At 39.4% G+C, this 21,829-nt stretch overlaps 1 protein-coding gene across 7 annotated transcripts in view; it reads right to left on the bottom strand.

Annotated features, from left to right (window-relative positions):
• RYR2 (ryanodine receptor 2) overlaps positions 1 to 21,829 on the bottom strand; it is an 827,636-nt gene that overhangs the window by 296,614 nt on the left and 509,193 nt on the right. For all 7 annotated transcript variants that reach the window (XM_059882653.1, XM_059882647.1, XM_059882648.1 and 4 more), the window contains 3 exons: positions 18,156 to 18,303; positions 2,234 to 2,442; positions 3 to 177 (listed from right to left, as the gene is read on the bottom strand). In XM_059882653.1, coding sequence (XP_059738636.1) covers positions 3 to 177; positions 2,234 to 2,442; positions 18,156 to 18,303 — 532 coding nt within the window. The remainder of the gene's footprint in view (positions 1 to 2; positions 178 to 2,233; positions 2,443 to 18,155; positions 18,304 to 21,829) is intronic.

Raw genomic sequence — 21,829 nt, 5'->3', positions numbered from 1 at the left:
ACCATCACCAACATCAAAGTCCTTGAAAGCCAGCTCTGAACCGGAATCATCAAGAAGGATTTCGCCATTCAGTGTGAACATCATGGTGTGTTCTGTCATGTCAACCATACACCCCACAACGTCGCCAGCTTGCCAAGAGCGCCCATAGTGCTCATTGCCCTGGTGCCACCGCTGGGCCTGGAGACAGAAGAGTCACTGTCACAGAAAAAGCCAGAACAGCAACCGCCCGCCACTACTGGCACGATTCACAGCAGCCTTGTACTAATGCAGCAGGCGGAAGAAATGTAGTCAGCTCACCTGTCTACAGCAACTCGCTAAGTGATGTGGAGGTACCCAGGGATTCTGAATCCTTGACATTAACATCATATGTCACTGAATGTTGAGAAAAACTCAAATGCTACTTCATGATTTAAGAGTGTATTATTTTAAAAAATCAAACCCTATATCCTTTCTGTTAAAAGAAAAACTGTGTCTTTTGAAATTTATTTTTCTCACTACAGTGAACACATCCCAGGATATGAGTTGTTTTTCTCCACTCCCCCAAATACAGGGAATTATGAACAGAGAATCAGCTGGGAACCGATCGTTGAAAATTACATTCCAATTTTCAACTCTTTCAAAATAAAATTCCATTTCTTGGAACCAGTGGCATTCACATTTTAGCTAAATAGAAAACTAGAAGCATTTTAGTATATACTAAAATGAGAAAGGGTTTGAATCAAACTTAAAAATATTCTTAAGATATTTACTGAAATAATAAGCCAAAAATTGTATATATATGTCAACACTGCTTTATCTGTAACACAGGCGAAATCTCATAAATACATTTGAAACATAGTCTTGATAAATGTGACCTTTGAATCTGTAAGTATATTCCAATGATTCACAGATACAAAATTATAGTATTTTATCAGATAAATCTTTTTATTTTCCCCTATGTATCATCTTCATTGTAAACTGATAATATAACAGAATATATTCACCATTGCAAAACAATGATTTTTCTAAAGTATAATACACTGTACTTTTTTAAAATTTATTTAACCAAATTAAGTACCAAAAAGTGTTAAATTTTTCTATCTGATATAGAAAATAGGACTCAAGAAATGTAACATTTCAGAACAAAATGGGTCAGTTGCCCTAGAAGACACAATACTGATTTCTAGTCCAAAAATGCTTTCCTAGACACACACCTGGCTACCCAAATGTCAAATATCTTCACAATTGCTGATTTATTTTAATTTTCTTTCCTTTAATTAGGAAAAAAGCTCCCTCCAAAGGAATACAAATTTACTGAAGAAAATTAGCAAATTAAAATAAGATAAAAGAATAAAATATCAAAAACTTTATAAACCAAAACTGACTATTATTTTCTAGTGTGGTTATGTCCATATATACATATTTTTAATTTTAAAATATTTTATACAGAAAAAGTAAACATTCAATATTTATATAATGTACAAATAAACAATGTACCAAAAAAAAAGAAACTTACCAGCTTTCATCAAACTGAAAAAATTAAAATTACTCATAACATTGAAAATGGAAACTTTTGGTGATTATAAACAACAAACAGCATTACTATGGCTATTAAATGTTTATATCTATCATTAATTATTGCTTGAGGATAAATTCCTTCTATGGAATTGCTATGTCAAATGGATATATTTTGCATTAGCATATAGACTTTTAATGCTTTTGATAGATGAGGATGATTCATCTTTTTTAGATGACAGAGAATATTTTACTTCTTAAATTTTGAATAGTCTTGAATTTTCACAGGGTGAGGGGTCTCAAAATGTCTCAAAATGTTTTGAGACTACAAAGACAGAAGTTCTCCTAGAAACTATTTTCTGAGTTTGGGTTCAGGAAAGCACAATATTAATATTACGTGTGTGTGCTCGGTTGGTGTTTGACACTTTGTGACCCCAAGTACTGTAGTCTGCCAGGCTCCTCTGTCCATGGGATTTCCCAGCCAATGATACAGGAGAGGGTCCCCATCTTCTCCTCCAGGGCATCTTCCCGACCCAGGGATTGAACCCACATCTCCTGCATTGGCAGGCAGATTCTTTACCACAGAGCCACCTGGGAAGCTGGACCATGAGAAGGAAAACCAGTGGAAGTGCAGTGAGGCAGTGTGGAGCTCACAGCATGCAGATGCTTAGTGCACAGTAGCCTACAAAGGCAGGAACCTACACACTCCAGTGTCTCGCGCCCAGCAAAGCGTACTCACCTTGAAGCCATCAAAAGCAAAGGCACGTTCATCTGAGCCAAGCTCCTGATCAGGTTGACACCCTGGCCTGCACCAGCCAACTCGCATGTCTCCAGCAGTGACCGCCTCGAATTCAAAATACCACCTTCCAGCCTTCACAGCATATGTTTTCTCAGCACGGAAGATGCGGAACCTCTCTCCCGTGCCGCTGCACACTTCAGCTCTGGCAGCTGTGAATGGAAAGGGGTTCTGGTGATCACTGGATGGGAAACTGAAAGAGGAGGGCAGATACCACATAACCTACAGGAACAACGCTAATGACACCTTCTCATCTTGATTCACATGTAACAAAGTGTTTTCACATCGGATGGAACCAGCTGGATCAAGTGCAGAGTATACAGAAGGCCTGCCTTTGGAGTCACTGGTGGTTAAACTTCACTAACTCTGTAAGAGCAGATGATGTTAAGTTTTTTTTTTCCTTTGGAAAAAAGTTTATCAGATACTTGGTGGTTTGGTAAGGGAAACCAAAATGGTGCTGGAAAATGAGATGCACTTAAGGGCATGAATGGGAAGAAGACAATTAAAGAGGTCAACATGGTGGGAGAAGAGGAGGGTGGAAGGAATGAGGAAAGTAGCACTGACATATATATACACTACGATGTGTAAAACTGGCAGCTAGTGGGAAGCTGCTGTATAGCACAGGGAGGTCAGCGTGATGCTCTGCGATGATCTAGAGGGGTGGGACGGGGGTGTCATATGTAAACATATAGCTTACTGGCTTCATTGTTCAACATAACTAACACAACATTGAAAAGCAATTATACTCCAATTAAAAAAAAAAAGAAAGAAAGAAATAGACATTTCTGGGTTGGAGAAAAGAGGGAAGAATCAGCCAGGAAGTGAGGAGGAAAGAGAGAAAACAACAAGAAAGAGACCAACATTCACAGAGAACAGTAACCACTGATAAATTTCACAGACAGAATGGCTAAGCGCATTAAGTCTTCCTCTAATCTACATCTTCACTGTTATGTGCTACACATACCAATGCTGTGTTTAAGAGATTTGAGGAAACAACAAAAGAGTCAAGTCCAACATCAGGATTAGTGCCGTGTGAAGGGCAAAAACATCTGTAGGAAATGAGATGTACATGAGATGGATGTGCCAGGGAAAACTTCAGACCAGGGAACCTGGAGCCAGGATAACTTTAAGATCGTCGCCTCCTAGGAATTCACAGTGCATGAGGACATCGGTCCCCCGAACAGATATCAAAGGGTATGGTCAGCTTGGTGAAGATCAAGGTTAAATACAGAGGAGGAAATTTAAGTGACTTGACCTACATCTCACAACTAACAAACGGCAGAATCTGGGAGCTGCCAAATGCTACAGACTGTGTTCTTTCCACTCTGCCTCCAGCAGCTGACACGGAATTAGTAGATACCAGCTACATATTAGTTCTCATCTGTTCTCAAGTTAGGAAAGACCTTATAACTAATAAAAGTTTAATAAGAACTTAACTATTAATACGGCTAAATGAATAAAAACAGTCAAGATAAGCTCTGCTGCTGCTGCTGCTGCTAAGTCGCTTCAGTCGTGTCCGACTCTGTGTGACCCCATAGAAGGCAGCCCACCAGGCTCCGCCGTCCCTGGGATTCTCCAGGCAAGAACACTGGAGTGGGTTGCCATTTCCTTCTCCAATGCATGAAAATGAAAAGTGAAAGTGAAGTCGCTCAGTAAGCTCTACAGGTTGCCAATTAACACACAGTTAGATCATCTTTAACAACTTAAGATTAGATTGAAGAAAAGAAAAATGGACTAAAGAGGTTCTAGGCCATAATAGGGGCTGGTTTAATGAAAGGATCAGTTATTGTTTTTTGATGATTATATGATGATTATAGGGCATATAGAGGAACTATATATGATAAACCTTTCAAAAACTGTGTTAAATTTCTGAATAAACAATATTTTGTTTCTTCCCCTCACCTACATACACACACATGCTCACACCTAACAGCCTAGTCTGCTCCAGGCAAATCTCCTGTGTCCAACAGTGAAGCCTCAAAAGTCACACACTCGTATCATGCAAGACACTCAAACATCTTCCTGAAAAAATAGATGCATTCAGGTCAGTCGCTCAGTCATATCCAGCTCTTTGAGACCCCATGAACTGCAGCATGCCAGGCCTCCCTGTCCATCACCAAATCCTGGAGTTTACCCAAACTCATGTCCATTGAGTCGGTGATGTCATCTGACCATCTCATCCTCTGTCGTCCCCTTCTCCTCCTGCCCTCAATCTTTCCCAGCATAAGGTGTTTTCAAATGAGTCATCTCTTTGCATCAGGTGGCCAAAGGATTGGAGTTTCAGCTTCAACATCAGTCCTTCCAATGAGTATTCAGGACTGATCTCCTTTAGAATGGACTGGTTGGATCTCCTTGAAGTCCAAGGGACTCTCAAGAGTCTTCTCCAAAACCACAGCTCAAAAGCATCAATTCTTCAGCACTCAGCTTTCTTTATAGTCCAACTCTCACATCCATACATGACTACTGGAAAAACCATAGCTTTGAGTTTAAAAATGAGGCATTTATACTACTCTATACAGCAGACTGGAGAAGGCAATGGCAACCCACTCCAGTACTCTTGCCTGGAAAATCCCATGGACGAAGGAGCCTGGTGGGCTGCAATCCATGGGGTTGCTAAGAGTCGGACACGACTGAACGACTTCACTCTCACTTTTCACTTTCCTACATTGGAGAAGGAAATGGCAACCCACTCCAGTGTTCTTGCCTGGAGAATCCCAGGGACGGGGGAGCCTCATGGGCTGACATCTATGGGGTCACACAGAGTTGGACACGACTGAAGTGACTTAGCAGCAGCAGCAGCATACAGCAGACAGCATGTACAACCTTCTCTGAAAAGAAAAGGCTTGCTTTTGATACATTCAAGTTAGGAGTGGAAAAGGACTTGAATGAGAAAAACCTTCACCTTTACCTTCTCGGTGAAGGGTAAAAATTTCTCACATCTATTATTTAGAAACTGAATTATTTTTGAAAGATTGAATAGTAAACTACTTTTCAAGGACAAGAAAATTTACTATTAAGAAGATAATTCTAAATGTCATAGTACTAAAAAAAAAAAAAGGAAACGACACATTTCCTGTCAGTGTCTCCCCAAAACAGAACACCGATCCATTGTTTCTTTAAGCCATGCTTGTAATCTTCCTGAAATGCATCATGGAGGTACAGAATACGATCAAGGAACTACACGAACCTTGGGAGATTACCTATCAGGAAAATAAAATGCCCTCACATATTTATCCTTGTTTTTAGTGATGCTGACATTTATAAATACAATCATACTTATTACATTCTCATGTGGACTAACAGATTAAATTCCCTATTTCCTAAGTATGGAATATTCCATTTTTTAGAAATCTAGATTACTGAAAAATTCATGGGTCCTTTTTCCTATTTTAAGTTTCCAGGATATCGGACTCCACAAAATGCAAAGTGTGCTCAAAGAGCCAAATAAATTTTAATATTAGTTTAAGTCCAAATACATTGGGAAATCTGATACAGAAATATAACGACTACATAATTTCCTTAAAATCCTACTACAAATTTCTCTTGATATTAAGATTCATCATTAATCTTCTCTACTAATAAAGGTAGTAAAAATAGGGGGACTATAAAGAAAATCTGGGTCAGTAAGAGGCAATGATGAAGAATTTGTTCATCCTGGCATTTTTCTCCTTGACCTCAAGCTGCTGTAGTATTCTTTTTCTTATTGAAGTATAGTCGATGTACAACACTGTATATATGTCCAACAGTGATTCACAATTTTAAAGGTTATACTCCACTTATAATTATAAAAAATGGGCTCTATTCCCTGTGCTGTACAATATATCCTTGTACCTTATTTGATACATGTAGTTCGTACCTCTTAATCACCTACCCCTACACGTTGCTCCTCCCACCTTCTCTCTCTCCACTAGTAACTACTACTTTGCTCTCTACTTCTGTGAGTATATTTCTTTTTTTTTTAATATATTCACTACTTTATTTTTTCAGATTCCAGACATCTGTTGTTGTTCAGTTGCTAAATTATGTTCGACTCTCTGTGACCCCATGGACTGTGTATAGTACACCGGGCTCCTCTGTCCTCTGTATCTCTGGAGTTTGCTCAGAATCATGTCTATTGAATTTGTGATGCCATCTAAGCATTTCATCCTCTGCTGCCCCATTGTCCTTTTGCCTTCAATCCCTCCCAACATCAGAGTCTTTTCCAATGACCCGACTGTTCGCATCAGGTGGCGAACAGTATTCGAACTTCAGCTTTAGCAACAGTCCTTCCAGTGAACATTTAGGGCTGATTTCCTTTAGGATGGACTGGTTGGATCTCCTTGCAGTTCAAGGGACTCTCAAGAGTCTTTACCAGCAACACAGTTCGAAAACATCATCGATGTTTGGCATCGATGGCATTCTTTGGCACTTATCTTTCTGTATGGTCCAACTCTCGCATTCATACATGACTACTGGAAAAAACATAGCTTTGACTTTCTGAGCTTCTGTTGTCAAAGTGACATCTCTGCTTTTTAATATGTCGTCCAGGTTTGTCAAAGACATCCCAGAAGCAAGTGTCTTTTAATTTCATGGCTGTAGTCACTGTCCACAGAGATTCTGCAGCCCAACAAAATAAAATCTGTCACCGCTTCCACTTTTCTATTTGCCATAAAGTGATGGGACCAGATGCCATTATCTTAGTCTTTTGAATGCTGAGTTTTAAGCCAGTTTTTTCACTCTCCTATTCCACCCTCATCGAGAGGCTCTTTAGTTCTTCTTCACGTTCTGCCATAAAGGTGGTGTCATCTGCATATCTGAGGTTATTGATATTTCTCCTGGAAATCTTGATTCCAGCTTGTGATTCATCCAGCCTGGCATTTTGCATGATGTACTCTGCATAGAAGTTAAATAAGCAGGGTGACAATGTACACCCTTGTTGTACTCCTTCCCCAATTTGGAACCAGTCTGTTGTTCCATGTCCAGTTCTAATTGTTGCTTCTTGACCCACAGACAGGTTTCTCAGGAAACAAGTAAGGTAGTCTGTTACTCTCATCTCTTTAAGAATTTTCCACAATTCATTGTGATCCACACATATGTGATATCACACAATATATGTCTTTCTGACTTATTTCACTTAGTATAATGCCCTTCAACTGCATCCATGTTGCTGTAAATGGCAAAATTTTCTTCTTTTCATGAGTAATATACCATCACATGTCTATACCAATCTTCTCTCTCCATTCATGTGTTGATGGACACTTAGTGTTAGCTGCTCAGCCGAGTCAGACTCTTTGTGCTTCCACGGACTGTAGCCCACCAGGCCCTTCTGTCCATGGAATTCTCTACCAAGAGTACTGGAGTGGGTAGCCAATCCCTTCTCCAGGGGATCCTCCCAACCCAGGGATTGAACCTGGGTCTCCTGCATTGAAGGCAGATTCTTTACCGTCTGAGTCAACAGGGACACTTAAGTTGCTTCCACACTGCAGGCAGATTCTTTACCAGCTGAGCCACAAGGGAACCCCCTAAGTTGCTTCCATATCTGGGCTACTGTAAATAATGCTGTTATGAACACTGGGACGCTTGTATCTTTTTGAATTAGTATTTTTATTTTTTCAGCTACATACACCAGGAGTGGAATTTCTGGGTCATAATTTTTGCACTATTCTTACATTCATTGATGGCATTCAACTGAACTTGAAGTGAACATGGTGTTCATAGATATCATCATGCAAAGGACTTGCACGCTTCACGGATTTTCCTCCAAATGTCCACATGACTCAGTTTATATTCTAATTTTCTTACATTAGTATAGAGTAGTTTGCAATCATGGTTTAAAGAAGAAACAGATCAGTATTATGTTTCTTGATAAAATCACTAAGTGGAAATCTGAATCCACAGACATTAAAATATATATATATATACACACACACACACACACACACACACACACACCCAGGCAATCTGCAACAAATTTCTGTTGCATATCCTAAAACATTAAGCAGCTGAACACAAAAGTAGGCCCTATAAGTACCTGCTGAATTGAATCTAAGAACAAAGACTCTCTTGAGCCCTGGACACAGGAACGCTGGCAAATAGCTAATCATCAGCATCACTGTCAAAATACAGAACTTTCCTCCAAACATGCAATTGTTATTCTTTGCTTGAATTTAAACACTCTATATTCATATATTTCTAGCTCATGTAATATGTTATATAAATGATTTTTACACAGTTATAATAAGTGCAATAGTAATTGACATTTTTAAAAATGAACAGCAGATAAATTCCCATCATACTCTATCAAGGCTACTCAAAGAAAAAATTCAGAATTAAGGCCTTTAAAAACCACTTTAAGATTAAGGGCAAGGTCTGATAATATACTGTGTTCCTTGTACCCCAGAGATCCTACCACCGAGAAGGTAAACACCAATGACCATTCAAATAGGACCTGCAATAGCTACTTACAATGGCACCCCACTCCAGTCCTCTTGCCTGGAAAATCCTATGGACGGAGGAGCCTGGTAGGCTGCAGTCCATGGGGTTGCTAAGAGTCGGACACGACTGAGCGACTTCACTTTCACTTTTCACTTTCATGCACTGGAAAAGGAAATGGCAACCCACTCCAGTGTTCTTGCCTGGAGAATCCCAGGGACGGGGGAGCCTGGTGGGCTGCTGTCTCTGTGGTCGCACGGAGTCGGACAGGACTGAAGCAATTTAGCAGCAGCAGCATCTAAACCATACACTAAGAGACACACCACTAGAGGGCAGTCAAGATCTAACTATAGATTAAAAGTATACATTATTTATAACAAACTGGAAGGCAGGCTAGTCTCTTGAAAATTTTACACTTTTCTAGAATCCTTTAGGTATATCTACTAACTAATTTTTAAAAATCATTGATATTAATCAGTCATTTTTTTAACTTCCTGGTATAGTCTCTAAGTAAGCAATTCAAATCTTGATAAAGCCTTGTAATGAATAAACATAAATGACTTTTCCAAATATCTTAAAATATTATTTAGGACAATTCTCCAAAGATAGCACAATTTCAACACTGAGTTCATATTCATCCTGGAATACATAAATCAGCATTCTGCTGACTAACAAAATAAATTATAACCCTGATGAATTACATAAGGTCCAGGATTCTGGTCATCTGATGTGAACAGCCAACTCATTGAACAAGTCCCTGGTACTGAGAAAGACTGAGGGCAGAAGGAGAAGAGGGTGTCAGAGAATGAGATGGGTGGATGGCATCACCAATGCAGTAATAAACTTGGGCACACTTTGGGAGATGGTGAGGGACAGGGAGGCCTGGTGTGCTGCAGTCCCTGGGGTGCAAAGATTTGAACATGGCTGGGCGACTGAACAACAACAGATTCAATTTTAACAAAAATATCATGCCCTAAGGTAAGGTACACACTCTATGTTCAAAATGGATAACCAACAAGGACCTACTGTATAGCACATGAAACTCTACTCAATGTTATGTGGCAGCCTGGATGGGAGGGGAGTTTGAAGAATGGATACATGAAAATGTATGGTTGAGTCCCTTTGCTGTTCATCAGAAACTACCACAACATTGTTAACTGGCTATAACCCAATACAAAATAAAAAGTTTAAAGTTAAAAAAAAACTTATGCTGTTAATTTTTCTAATGTCAGCAAAACAGTATAGCCAATTACAAATGAAAGTTTTAAATCTTATCTTAGTGATCACCAGACATTTTGCTTCATTCCATAAACCATCTCACATCTATCTTTTCATTTCCATTTTTCACCATCTTTGTTCTGAAGATCACAATTTTCCAAAAGCCTCGCAACTGGTCTCTCTATCCAAGCACTCTCCCCCTCCAATCTGTTCCTTCCCACTGTCGTCATAGTTGTAGTGCTACTGAACACTCTAACCACAAATCAAACTTCTGCTTTAAAACCTTCTGAGGCTAGAATTTCTCATACAAATTTACCATATTTCTTAGCTGGGATTTTCAAAATATTCCGTATTTTAGCCTAATCCTTCTATTTCCAACTATTGCTGTTCTCTCCCCACTTACACTCTGTATCTTAGCCTAACTTGACAATCAATTTTCCCTCATCTCTTTCTGTATTCAATTACATCAGGTACACTTCCCCTCCAGCAAGAATGCTCTTTCTACCACCAATCCCTATTTAGTATTTTGATCTCTGTAACAGTGAACTCAGACATCATTCCTCTAATTGGAAAATGAATCTTTCTTATGTATGTTCCATAGATTTCAGTGGCCACACATGATAAACAGAATAAACTCTAGAGAACAAGTTAAGAACATTCATTAAACAAGTAACAACAACTCTAACAACAATTACAACAAACATAATAACAAATCCTGGAGGAAGGGAGAATCCAGAGCTGCCTCATTTTATTGTTTAAAATTTTCAATTTTCAACAAAAATAGTGAGACATGCAAATAAGAATGTATGTTTTATATATATGGAGGGGGGAAGTCAATAGAAACTGTCACTGAGGAATCCCCCAGACACTGGACTTTTAGACAAAAATGTTAAACTAGCTATTTCAAATATATTCAAAGAAGTATAAGAAATCTTGTCTAAAGAACTAAAGGGAAGTATGAGAAAAATGTCTTACCAAATAGAGATTATAAATAGAGACTGAAATTACTTTAAAAATAGAAATTCTGGAGTTACAAATTATAATGACTGAAATTAAAAATTCTCTAGAGGGGCTAAACAACAGGTTTGAGCTGGAAGAAGAAAGAATCAATGAATCTGAATAAAGATCCACTGAGATTATTAAGTATGTAAAGCAGGAAAAAAATAGAAGAAAAAAAAAAATAAGCAGAGTCTTACAGACCTGCCAGATGCAGCAAGCCTAACAATGTACACATAATGAAAATCTCAGGAGAGGAGAGAAAGAGGCAGAAAGAATACTTAAATACTGACAAAACATTTTTCAAATTTGGTGAATAAAATTAATTTACAGATACAAGAAGCTCAACAAAATCCAAGTAAGATAAACTCAAAGAAACACACAATGCATATCATAGTCAAACTACTGAAAGACAGAGAGAATCTTGGAAGCACCGAGAAAGCAGCAGCATATCCCATACATGGATCCTTCATATGAGAAACAGCTGATGTCTCATTTGAAAACATGGAGACCAGAAGGCGATGGGATGAATATACACAGTGCTGAAGGGAAAGTCAACTGGAATTCTACATTCAGTAACTCTTTGTTGTTCTCTCCAAGGCTTCTAACATACAGCATCACCCTTTCACCTTTCCCTCTTAGCAAATAACCTCACTTAATATTTCGACAGAAAATTCTTACTAAACAGTAACAGTTCCCCCAGCTTCTTGATTTTCCATAACAGAGTTTACTGCATTTTTTAAATCCTTACTGCTCCCCCATCAAGCTTAGTGGTGTATGTATTCTTTTTATATAAGGCCTTTGACCTGTGTTGTAAATTTCATTTCCCCACCCCTAATCATCCTCAGATCATGCTTCATCAAGTTCCTCTCCTTTATTTTCAACCTCTCCTTTCCTCTGGTTCTTTTTCTTAGAACCAGAAAGCATTTCTTAAAATTGTCTAACTGTGGCGGATTCATTTTGATATTTGGCAAAGCTAATACAATTATGTAAAGTTTAAAAATAAAATAAAATTAAAAAAAATAAAAAAAGGAAAAATGTAATCCTCTCTTTCTCTCTAGCAAAGGTCTCAGCTACACACATACACACGTGTGTGTGTGTGTGTGTGTGTGTGTGTGTGTGTGTGTAAACTGAGTCTTGGTTGCTGTGTACAGATGTCTCAAACACAACTCAAACTGAAATTCAACATGTTTAAAACCAAACTCAGAGTCTCCTCAGTTTCCCATCTCTGACTGTTCCAAAACCATTCCAGACACCTCCTTCATCTTTCTACTGATTCTATTTCTAAATGTCAAACGAGTCTGTCCTATTCTTTCTATGCCCAGTACTGGTTAAGTTCAGGCCAAAACAAGTTCAGAAGTGTCAAAACACTCCTCATCAACAGCAAACTATTGTCCCCACCTTTCAGTTTGTTCATATCCAGCCCATTCTCCAAAGAGAAATGGAGTGATTGTTTCAGCAGAAAAACCTTCTGTTTCAGTCTCTGCCTTCTCTCCTTCATCTCCTTCTACTTCTCAAACTCCACTTGACATTCAGCCATGCAAAGCCTGCTGAAAATTCCCAGGTGCAGTCTTTCCTTGATTGCCAAGACTTCACACACTATTCCCTCTGTCTGAACAAATGAATCTGACTGATTCCTACTGATTCTTCTAAGTAGATGGTTTCAGAACACATCTCCAAATATTTTGTCACACTTCTCTTCAAAAACTGTGGGCTTAAGTGTGAGATGCATTTAGTGACTCACTTCCAACAAACAGAATATGGTAGAAGTCATTGCAGTATGCATTGAGGCGTCTTTCTTGCACTGTCTCTTAGATTACTCACTCTGGGGGGAAGCCAGCTGCTACATGAAGGCACTGAAGTATTTCTGTGAGGAGGTCTTCATGACAAGGAACTTAGATCTCTTGCCAATATACAGAGAAAATCTGAGTCCTTTAACAAACAATTATGCAATTGAACTGTCTTAGCAGCAAGTCCCCAAGCCCCACTGAAGTCTTCAGATGACTGCATCCCTGGTGGACTTGACACAAACCTCAAGAAAGGCCATGATCCAGAACCACCTGACTAATCCACTTGTGTGTATGTGCTAAGTGGCTTCAGTCATATCTGACTCTTTTGACCCCATGGACTACAGCTCACCAGGATCCTGTCCATGGGATTCTCCAGGCAAGAATACTGGAGTGGGTTGCCATGCCCACCTCCAGAGGATCTTCCTAACCCAGGTATCAAACCCACGTCTCTTATGTCTCCTGCATTGCCAGGCGACTTCTTCACCACTAGCGTCATCTGGGAAGCCCAAAGAATCCATTCACAAATCCCTAAAAGATAGAAACTTTGAGATCAACAAATGTTTGTTGGTTTAAGCCATTAAATTTTAGGGAGGGATTTGTTACACAGCAGGAGATAACTAATACATCTCTTTAAGATTCCTCTGACAGCTCAGTTAAACCACTGCTGGGATACTTGGGGATTAATGCTTACATCACACAAAAGTGTGAACAATTTAGTCTATCTTCCCTGCCTATGATGAAATCTACCTGCGGGCAAAACTTTTTCATTCATTGTCAAATTTAAGCACAGTAGATGTTCAATAACTACATATTAAAATCAAATGGAAATGAGGATGATTTGAAATATGAAAGTAATATGAACCCAAAAATGGAATATCTGATTTGATAGACAAGAGATTGAGCAAGTTCTGGGGGTTGGTGATGGACAGGGAAGCCCGGCGTGCTGCAGTCCATGGGGTCACAGAGTCAGACACAACTAAGACACTGAACTGAACTGAACTGATGCTGCTTTTCTTCCTTCTTGAAATTCATATAAGTCACAAGAAAGTAGGGAAGCATGACATACTAATATATTGCTTCACTGATGTGTTAAGCAAAATTATATTACACTTGTAAATAATATGTACATAAATATGTATGTCATCAGAATAACATCCAGCATCCAGGAAGCCTTACAAATAGTTGAGAAATGAAGAGAAGAAAAAGGCAGAGATATTGCTAGATATTTGTCGTATGCATATTAGGTATATACCTAATAGAGTAGTTGAATCAAATATTTTTAAAGCATGGAAAATACTGGAAAATGGTATACTATCACAGGCATTCTTAATGAATATTTGTGTGCTCGATATATCCAACTGTTCATTAAAGAGTGAGTTTAATAGGTAGTTACAAAAAAGGTTTGTAGATTTTTGAAAGTAGGAGCTCTTAACACTATTACTAATGATTGAAGTTCTCCATAGGATACCACAGTCACCAAAAAGATGTAAGACAAAGACACTTGCAATTATGAGGGTTTGCTCATAATAATTCATGAGTGGGTATTTGTAAGTCTTCCTCAGACAACCACTTTGGCTTATTGCATTTCTTTTTCTTGAGGAAGGTTTTGGTCACCACCTCCTGTACAGTGTAACAAACTTCCATCCATAGTTCTTCAGGCACTCTGTAATCTTGAATTGATTACTGGGAATAGATTGGGATCCCCTTAATAGAATCCCTTGAATCTATTGGGAATATACATAAATACATAAATGCAATCTTGAATTGATTATTGGGAATAGATTGCGATTCCCTTGAATAGAATCCCTTGAATCTATCGGGAATATACATAAATGTCTGAAAGTGTAGCCAAAAAATGACAATAATTTATCTTTGTGCCAAGAGAACATGCTGATCATAGCAAATATCTTCTTTCAACAACAAAAGAGATAACTCTATACATGGACATCACCAGATAGTCATTACTGATCAGATTAACTACATTCTTTGCAACTGAACATGGAGAAGTTCTGTTTACAGTCAGCCAAAACAGCTCTATACTAGAGCTGACTGGCTCAGATTAACAGCTGTTTATTGCACAATTCAGGCTTAAACTGAAGAAAGTAGGGGAAAGCAGTAGGCCATTCAGGTACGAGCTAAATCAAATCCCTTATGATTATACAGTGGAGGTGATGAATAGATTCAAGGGGCTGTGGAGTGCCTGAAGAACTATGGATGGAAGCTTGTAACACTGTACAGGAGACGGTGACCAAAACCATCCCCAAGAAAAAGAAATGCAATAAGGCAAAGTGGTTGTCTGAGGAAGCCTTACAAATAGTTGAGAAGAGAAGAGAAGAAAAAGGCAGAGGAAAAAGGGAAAGACAGATCCAACTGAATGTAGAGTTCCAGAGAATAGCAAGGAGAGATAAGAAAGCCTTCTTAAATGAACAATGCAAAGAAATAGAGAAAAAACAATACAATGGGAAAGACTAGAGATCTCTTCAAGAAAACTGGAGATACCAAGGGAACATTTCATGCAAAGATGGGCACAATAAAGGGCAGAAACAGCAAGGACCTAACAGAAGCAGAAGAAATTAAGAAGAGGTGGCAAGAATACACAGAAGAACTGTACAAAAAACAAAAAAAAAGTCTTAATGATCTAGATAACCACAGTGATGTGGTCACTCACCTAGAGCCAGACATCCTGGAGTGTGAAGTCAAGTGGGCCTTAAGAGAAGCATTACTACAAATAAAGCTAGTGGAGGATGGAATTCCAGCTGAACTATTTCAAATCCTAAAGGACAATGCTGTTAAAGTGATGCATTCAATACACCAGCAAATTTGGAAAACTCATCAGTGGCCACGGGACTGGAAAAGGTCAGTTTTCATTCCAATCGCAAAGAAAGGCGATGAAAAAGAATGTTCAAACTACCACACAATTGAACTTATTTCACATGCTAGCAAGGCCATGCTCAAAATCCTTCAGGCTAGGTTTCAGAAGCTCATGAACTGAGAACTTCCAGATGTACAAGCTGGATTGAGAAAAGGCAGAGGAACCAGAGATCAAATGGCCAACATCCGCTGAACCATAAGATAACCAAGGGAATTCCAAAAAAAAATCTACTTCTGCTGCATTAACTACACTAAAGCCTTTGTGTGGATCACAACAAACTGTGGAACATTCTTAAAAGAATGGGAATACCAGACCACCTTACCTGTCTCCTAAGAAGCCTGTATATGAGACAAGAAGCAACAGTTAGAACTGGACATAGAACAATAGATTGGTTCCAAATTGCAAAAGAAGTACACCAAAGCTGTATATCATCACCCTGCTTATTTAACTTATATGCAGAGTACATCATGAGAAATACCAAGCTGGATGAATAACAAGCTGGAATCAAGACTGCTAGGAGAAATATCAACAACCTCAGATATGCAGATGATACCACTTTAATGGTAGAAAGAGAAGAGGAACTAAAGAGCCTCTAGATGAGGGTGAAGAAGGAGAGTAAAAGAGATGGCTTAAAACTAAATATTAAGAAAACCAAGAAGATGGTATCCAGATCCATTACTTCATGGCAAATAGAGGGGAAAGGGGGAAAGGTGGAAGTAGTGACAGATTTCCTCTTTTTGGGCTCTAAAACCACTGCAGATGGGACTGCAGCCATGAAATCAGAACATGATTGCTTCTCAGCAGAAAGGCTATGAAAAACCTAGACAGTGTGTTGAAAAGCAGAGACATTACTCTGCCAACAAAAGTCCATAGAATCAGGGCTAAGGACTTCCCAGGGTTCACATGCAGTTCTGAGAGCTGGAGTATAAAAAAGGCAGAGCGCCAAAGAATCGATGCCTTCAAACTTTGGTGCTGGAAAAGACTCCTGAGAATCCACTGGACAGCAAGGAGATCAAACCAGTCAACTGTAAGGGAAATCAACCCTGAATACTCATTGGAAGGACTGATGCTGAAGCTGATGCTCCAGTATTTTGGTCACCTGATGCAAACAGCCAACTCACTGGGAAAGTCCCTGATGCTGGGAAAGATTGGGGGCAGAAGGAGAAGAGGCATCAGAGGATGAGATGGCTGGATGGCATCACCATCGAACTTGGACAAACAATGGGAGATGGTGAGTGACAGGGAGGCCTGATGTGCTGCAGTCCATGCACTCAGAGTCGGACATGCCTGGGCGACTGAACAACGATGACACATGATAACTATATATAAATATTCACTTGTTACACATAGTAACATTATATAAATATTAGCAATCATTACTATTTAAGGTTGAATTTCTATGCAGAGATACTACACTAAAAATATTAGTCATTAGAGAATATTCGGCATAGATCTTAAGAGTTTTCTACTAAGAAATATAGGCACTGCAATGAAACACACAACTCATGTCATTTTTGGCAATTTTAAAATATGGATGTTAACATAACTCAAACCACAGGAGCAAATGATTAAACCACAGGAGCAAATGATTAAGGGGTTGACTATCTTAAGCCATATTCTTAAAAGGTATTATTCAAAGGAAATGTGTTCTTCATAAACCCTTTAAAAATCCATATATTCAACACATTTATTGAGTGTCTGTTCTAGAGTTTTTTCCTTAAAGCAAGATATTGCACTAATTAATTACTATGGCCTATATGTGAGAGTCTAAATAATGAAGATTTAGAAAACACTGGCTCATCATCCTAGATTTACAGTAAGTTCCCCACATATGAATGAGTTCCATTCCGAGAACACGTTGACAAGTTTAATTTGTTCATAAGTTCAACAAAATTAGCCTAGGCACTTACGTAACACAGTCAGCTATATAGTATTGTAATAGGTTTAGAATACTTTTCACATGAATAATACATAAAAATAAACACAAAAAATAAAAGACTGTCACCCTTACGTTACAGAAGTTTGGAAAGTACAGTAGTGCAGTACAACAGCTGGATACAGGGGTTGGCATCAAGTGAACAGGCAAGAAGAGTTACTGCTGGAGGAGGGCGAGGAAGTAGAAATGCTGGAGCTGAAGGAGCGTCAGTGATAGGAGACGGAGGGCAAGCTGCCGCGTCACGCATGCCTGACGTGACTGGACATGTGAACCCACATGCACAACTTTGAAAGTTTGCAACTTGGGGATTCATATGCAGAGGACTTACTGTCCTCCCATCAACAACCACAACCAGCTCTTCTGAAAGAGAGCTGGTGAGGTGAGTGGGATTGAGGGGCAATATAAGAATCACAGAATGAACTGTGTCCTCAGACTCTTTGAGAAGGTAACGTCATTTCTTCCCCTCTGCAGAATCACTGAGGTCCTGAGTCACAGGACAAAAGTTCCCTAAACTCCTGGCCTGAGTCACATGCTTCAAATAAAAGACTCTTATCTCATACTCCCTTTTATTCATGCATCTGGCTTTAAAGAATTTACAGTGTGATTTTGCAACGAGAGGAGAAGAAAGTGAAATGGAAATACCATGATCTTGATCAGGTGCCTCCAGGTTGTAGCCATATCCCAGCAGTGTGCGTACAGCCTCACGGAGGCTATCCTTATTGGATTTCTTAGTTCGGTCATCTAGAAGGGCATAGGGAACAAGCCGAGGGTTTCTTCTATTCTTTACATCCTACAGGAAGGAAAAAAAAATGTATGTGATCATCAAAGGACAACCAACAGCATTTGGAAATGACACAGCCACCAAATACATCAAAATATAAAGTGTCTGAAGGTAGATATTGTACCTTCCCTTTGTCTTTCCAGGTTGTAGGAGTTAGTGAAATACTCCCAGTATGAAGAATCTATCAAGTGAGTCACTGATCAATGTAAATCAGGCTCTCTCCATGAAAAGAAAATGTAAAAATAACAGCAATAACAAAAGCCAACTTTAATGATCTCAATAACCATCATCCATCTGTCAAGATCACAAGGCAATGGACTAACTTAAGAGAACCTACCATTTCCTTGCCAAGTTGACTGACAGGTCTTTGTTACAAAAAGAGCCTAATTAGTAACCATCATCTCTCTGACTTTTGAGTCAATGTACCACACAAGGCAGCTGTCCCTTCCTCAGAGAAAAGTCAGTATGTGGATGGCCACCTCACGACCTCAAATGGCTTAAAAAAATAATAAACTGACTCCATCAACTGGTAAACCTGGTAATAGTGGGAGTATTAAAAGAACTACAAACCTCACAATTTGTCTTTTATAAAAGAGGCTCCCAGTTTAAAGCATGATTAAAATGGCAGTGACCAAGCAAGAAGGCAGGCTATCTTATCATCTTAACAAAAGGATAATTTAAGAGTAAATACAAAATCTGGGCCGTGGAGATGCCCCAAGACTGCGAGTCTTTCTAACACTTAAGAAATTACTTCTTTGCATTCATTCACTGCTGCAGATTTTATCAAACTTTCCATATTCCAGGAGGCATGCTGCTACTGCTAAGTCGCTTCAGTCGTGTCCCACTCTGTGGGACCCCAGAGACAGCAGCCCACCAGGCTCCCCCGTCCCTGGGATTCTCCAGGCAAGAACACTGGAGTGGGTTGCCATTTCCTTCTCTGATGCATAAAAGTGAAAAGTGAAGTGAAGTCGCTCAGTCGTGTCTGACTCTTAGCAACCCCATGGACTGCAGCCCACCAGGCTTCACTATCCATGGGATTTTCCAGGCAAGAGTACTGGAGTGGGGTGTCATTGCCATCCACCAGGAGGCATATTCAATCTCAATTTATCTTAGCATGAAGAACAATTTGAAGGCTGTATATATTCCCAAACATTCTCCAAAACATATAAGCTATTTGGTGGACAGCATTTGTTCTGGTTGGGGAGGAACAAGGAAAAGTGTTTCCCAATTTCTTCTTCCCCTTCTCTAGCAAATCTGTAGTAATACCTTATACTGACTACCTGACCATTTGGACCAGTGTTCAAATCATCTGGGTTGCTTACTGGGGAATCCCACTCCAAAGCCACCCCCAAAGAAATAAGCACCATAAACAGCTTCAAGCCACATTACCCAGCACCCCTCCCTTTCAAAATGGTTGCTGCCCCCTAGCTTTTCATAGAGAAAAATTAACAGGCCTCTGATGAATCACACTTTCTGGACATAGTGTTCTGGGGATCTGATTATACAAAGAAGCTGCTCCAGGGGTTTCCAGGCACATGAGTGCTTGAAATCTAGTATGCTGGAGACACAGAAGAAATTCAAGCAAACGCCTGCTCTCAAGGAGTTTACAATCCCATGATGAACCAGATTATTTTAAATAGAGGTTGATGAAAAATTAAAGACAATGCTCATTCAGATAACCCAGCAAAACTGTGTTCTGTCAGTGGGGAATGTGGTGGAAGCTGGGAGAAAGGGTGGACACAGTTCCAAAGAGAGCTTTGGCCAACTCGGACAGAACCCTGTGCTTTTACGAGGAGGATCCACCTTCACATGGAAGAGATGGAGCGCAGAGGGGTCCTGGTTTGTCCTACAGACTCATGTGGTCTGCAAGGCAAGGGAGCACTCCTTTGGCAAAAAAACAGTGAGGACCCCCCAATCCCCCTGTGGCATATGGCTCAGGTTCTCTCACACACACACACAATGCTGAAGCCAGCTGAGTATTGATAATCCCCTCAGTTACAACAACTTTAATTCAAAGCAAGAATAGCTTATTTTATGAAGTATAGCAAGGCTATGCAGTTTTCCTTAGCCTTTGAAATGACAAAAGTTTGTGGGCTAAGAAGAATTTTGGAAATACCAAATCGACATTTAGTCTTTATCCTGTTGTTAAGTAACAATCCAGTTTAGTCCTGAAAAGCTTTAAGTAAAGGTACTGCCCACCATGAGCTGCCAAGAAGCACTGTGACAAGAAAGAGGAGAATTTGAGCTCTGGAGGCAAAAGGCTTGCTTCCCAGCCTGGTTCTGCCACCTGGGTAGCACTGGACAAACTGCTTTCAAGTTCCCTGTGTTAACACATGTGAATTGCTAATAAAAATTGTTCATCCTTCATGGAATCATTGTAAGAAAATACACATAAGCCTCTCGACATAGTGACTGCCATTTAATAATAATAGCAGTTTTCTGAACTATTTGTTAGGTGCTAAGCCTTTCTCATATATGTTGTATATTGAAATTCAATAATTTAGTGAGGAGGAAACAGTGGCACAGAGAGAATTTAAGCAGCCACTCCAAGGTCACACAGTCACTAAGAGACAAGGCTAAAATTTGCTCTGTTTTGCTGTCCCCATACAGACCCAATGACTGTTAGTTATTCTCATGAGTGCGACCATTAATAGAGATCCATGGACTTTCCTGGTGGGCCGGTGGTTAAGAATCTGCATGCCAATGCAGGGAACATGGGTTTGATCCCTGGTCTGGGAAGATCCCACATGCCACAAGAAAACTAAGCCTGCATGTCACAACTGCTGAAGTCTGTGCCTCTAGAGCCAGTAGTCTACAGCAAGAGAAGTCACTGCAGTGAGAAGCTTGCACACTGCACTGGAGCACAGCACCCACGTACCATAACTACAGAAAGCCCAGGCACAGCGACAAAGACCCAGAGCAGCCACAAATAAAATTTTAAAAAACTTTTAAAACCAGAGGTCCATGATTCTGAAATCTAGAACAAGAATCTTTTTTAATTAAGCTTAATAAAAACTCAGTTGGTGGTAAAAATGACCTGCATTGATGTAAGGCTGTTGATTATCTTTTTTTAATCACTCTTGGTTTCATCAGTCTACACTGCTGAACAAAGAATAATTTATACATAGTCCGCTGCTCTGCTGAGGGCACTGTGGAACAACCTCATTTTACCACAATTCGAAAAATCTGGATTATGAAATTCATCTGGCCCAAGGGGCGTTAAATGTGAAATTATGGACCTCTCTTATTATTAATTTATCTTGATGTTCTTGTATTTTACATACTTGTCTTAAAATACAATCTCAGAGAAATGTCACAACCCCACATTATAAATCGTTGGTCTGGAAACATTCACTGGCTGCCTCGTGATAAAAACCAGACTTGAGGAGGTCTGACTTCTTGAGTCCAGCAATAAACAAGTGCTTCAGTGCATATGTACATTAAATATATCTATATGATGTGAGTTTCAATGTAGTCATTACTTAATCTCTTCTGTTACAAATTATACTAGTCCCCACTTGAGTCAATCTCAGAG

This window comes from Bos taurus, chromosome 28 (assembly GCF_002263795.3).
Source record: "Bos taurus isolate L1 Dominette 01449 registration number 42190680 breed Hereford chromosome 28, ARS-UCD2.0, whole genome shotgun sequence".
Taxonomy (NCBI): domain Eukaryota; kingdom Metazoa; phylum Chordata; class Mammalia; order Artiodactyla; family Bovidae; genus Bos; species Bos taurus.
The sequence above is the reverse complement of the archived record's forward strand: the minus strand, read 5'-3'. Positions and strand labels throughout refer to the sequence as shown.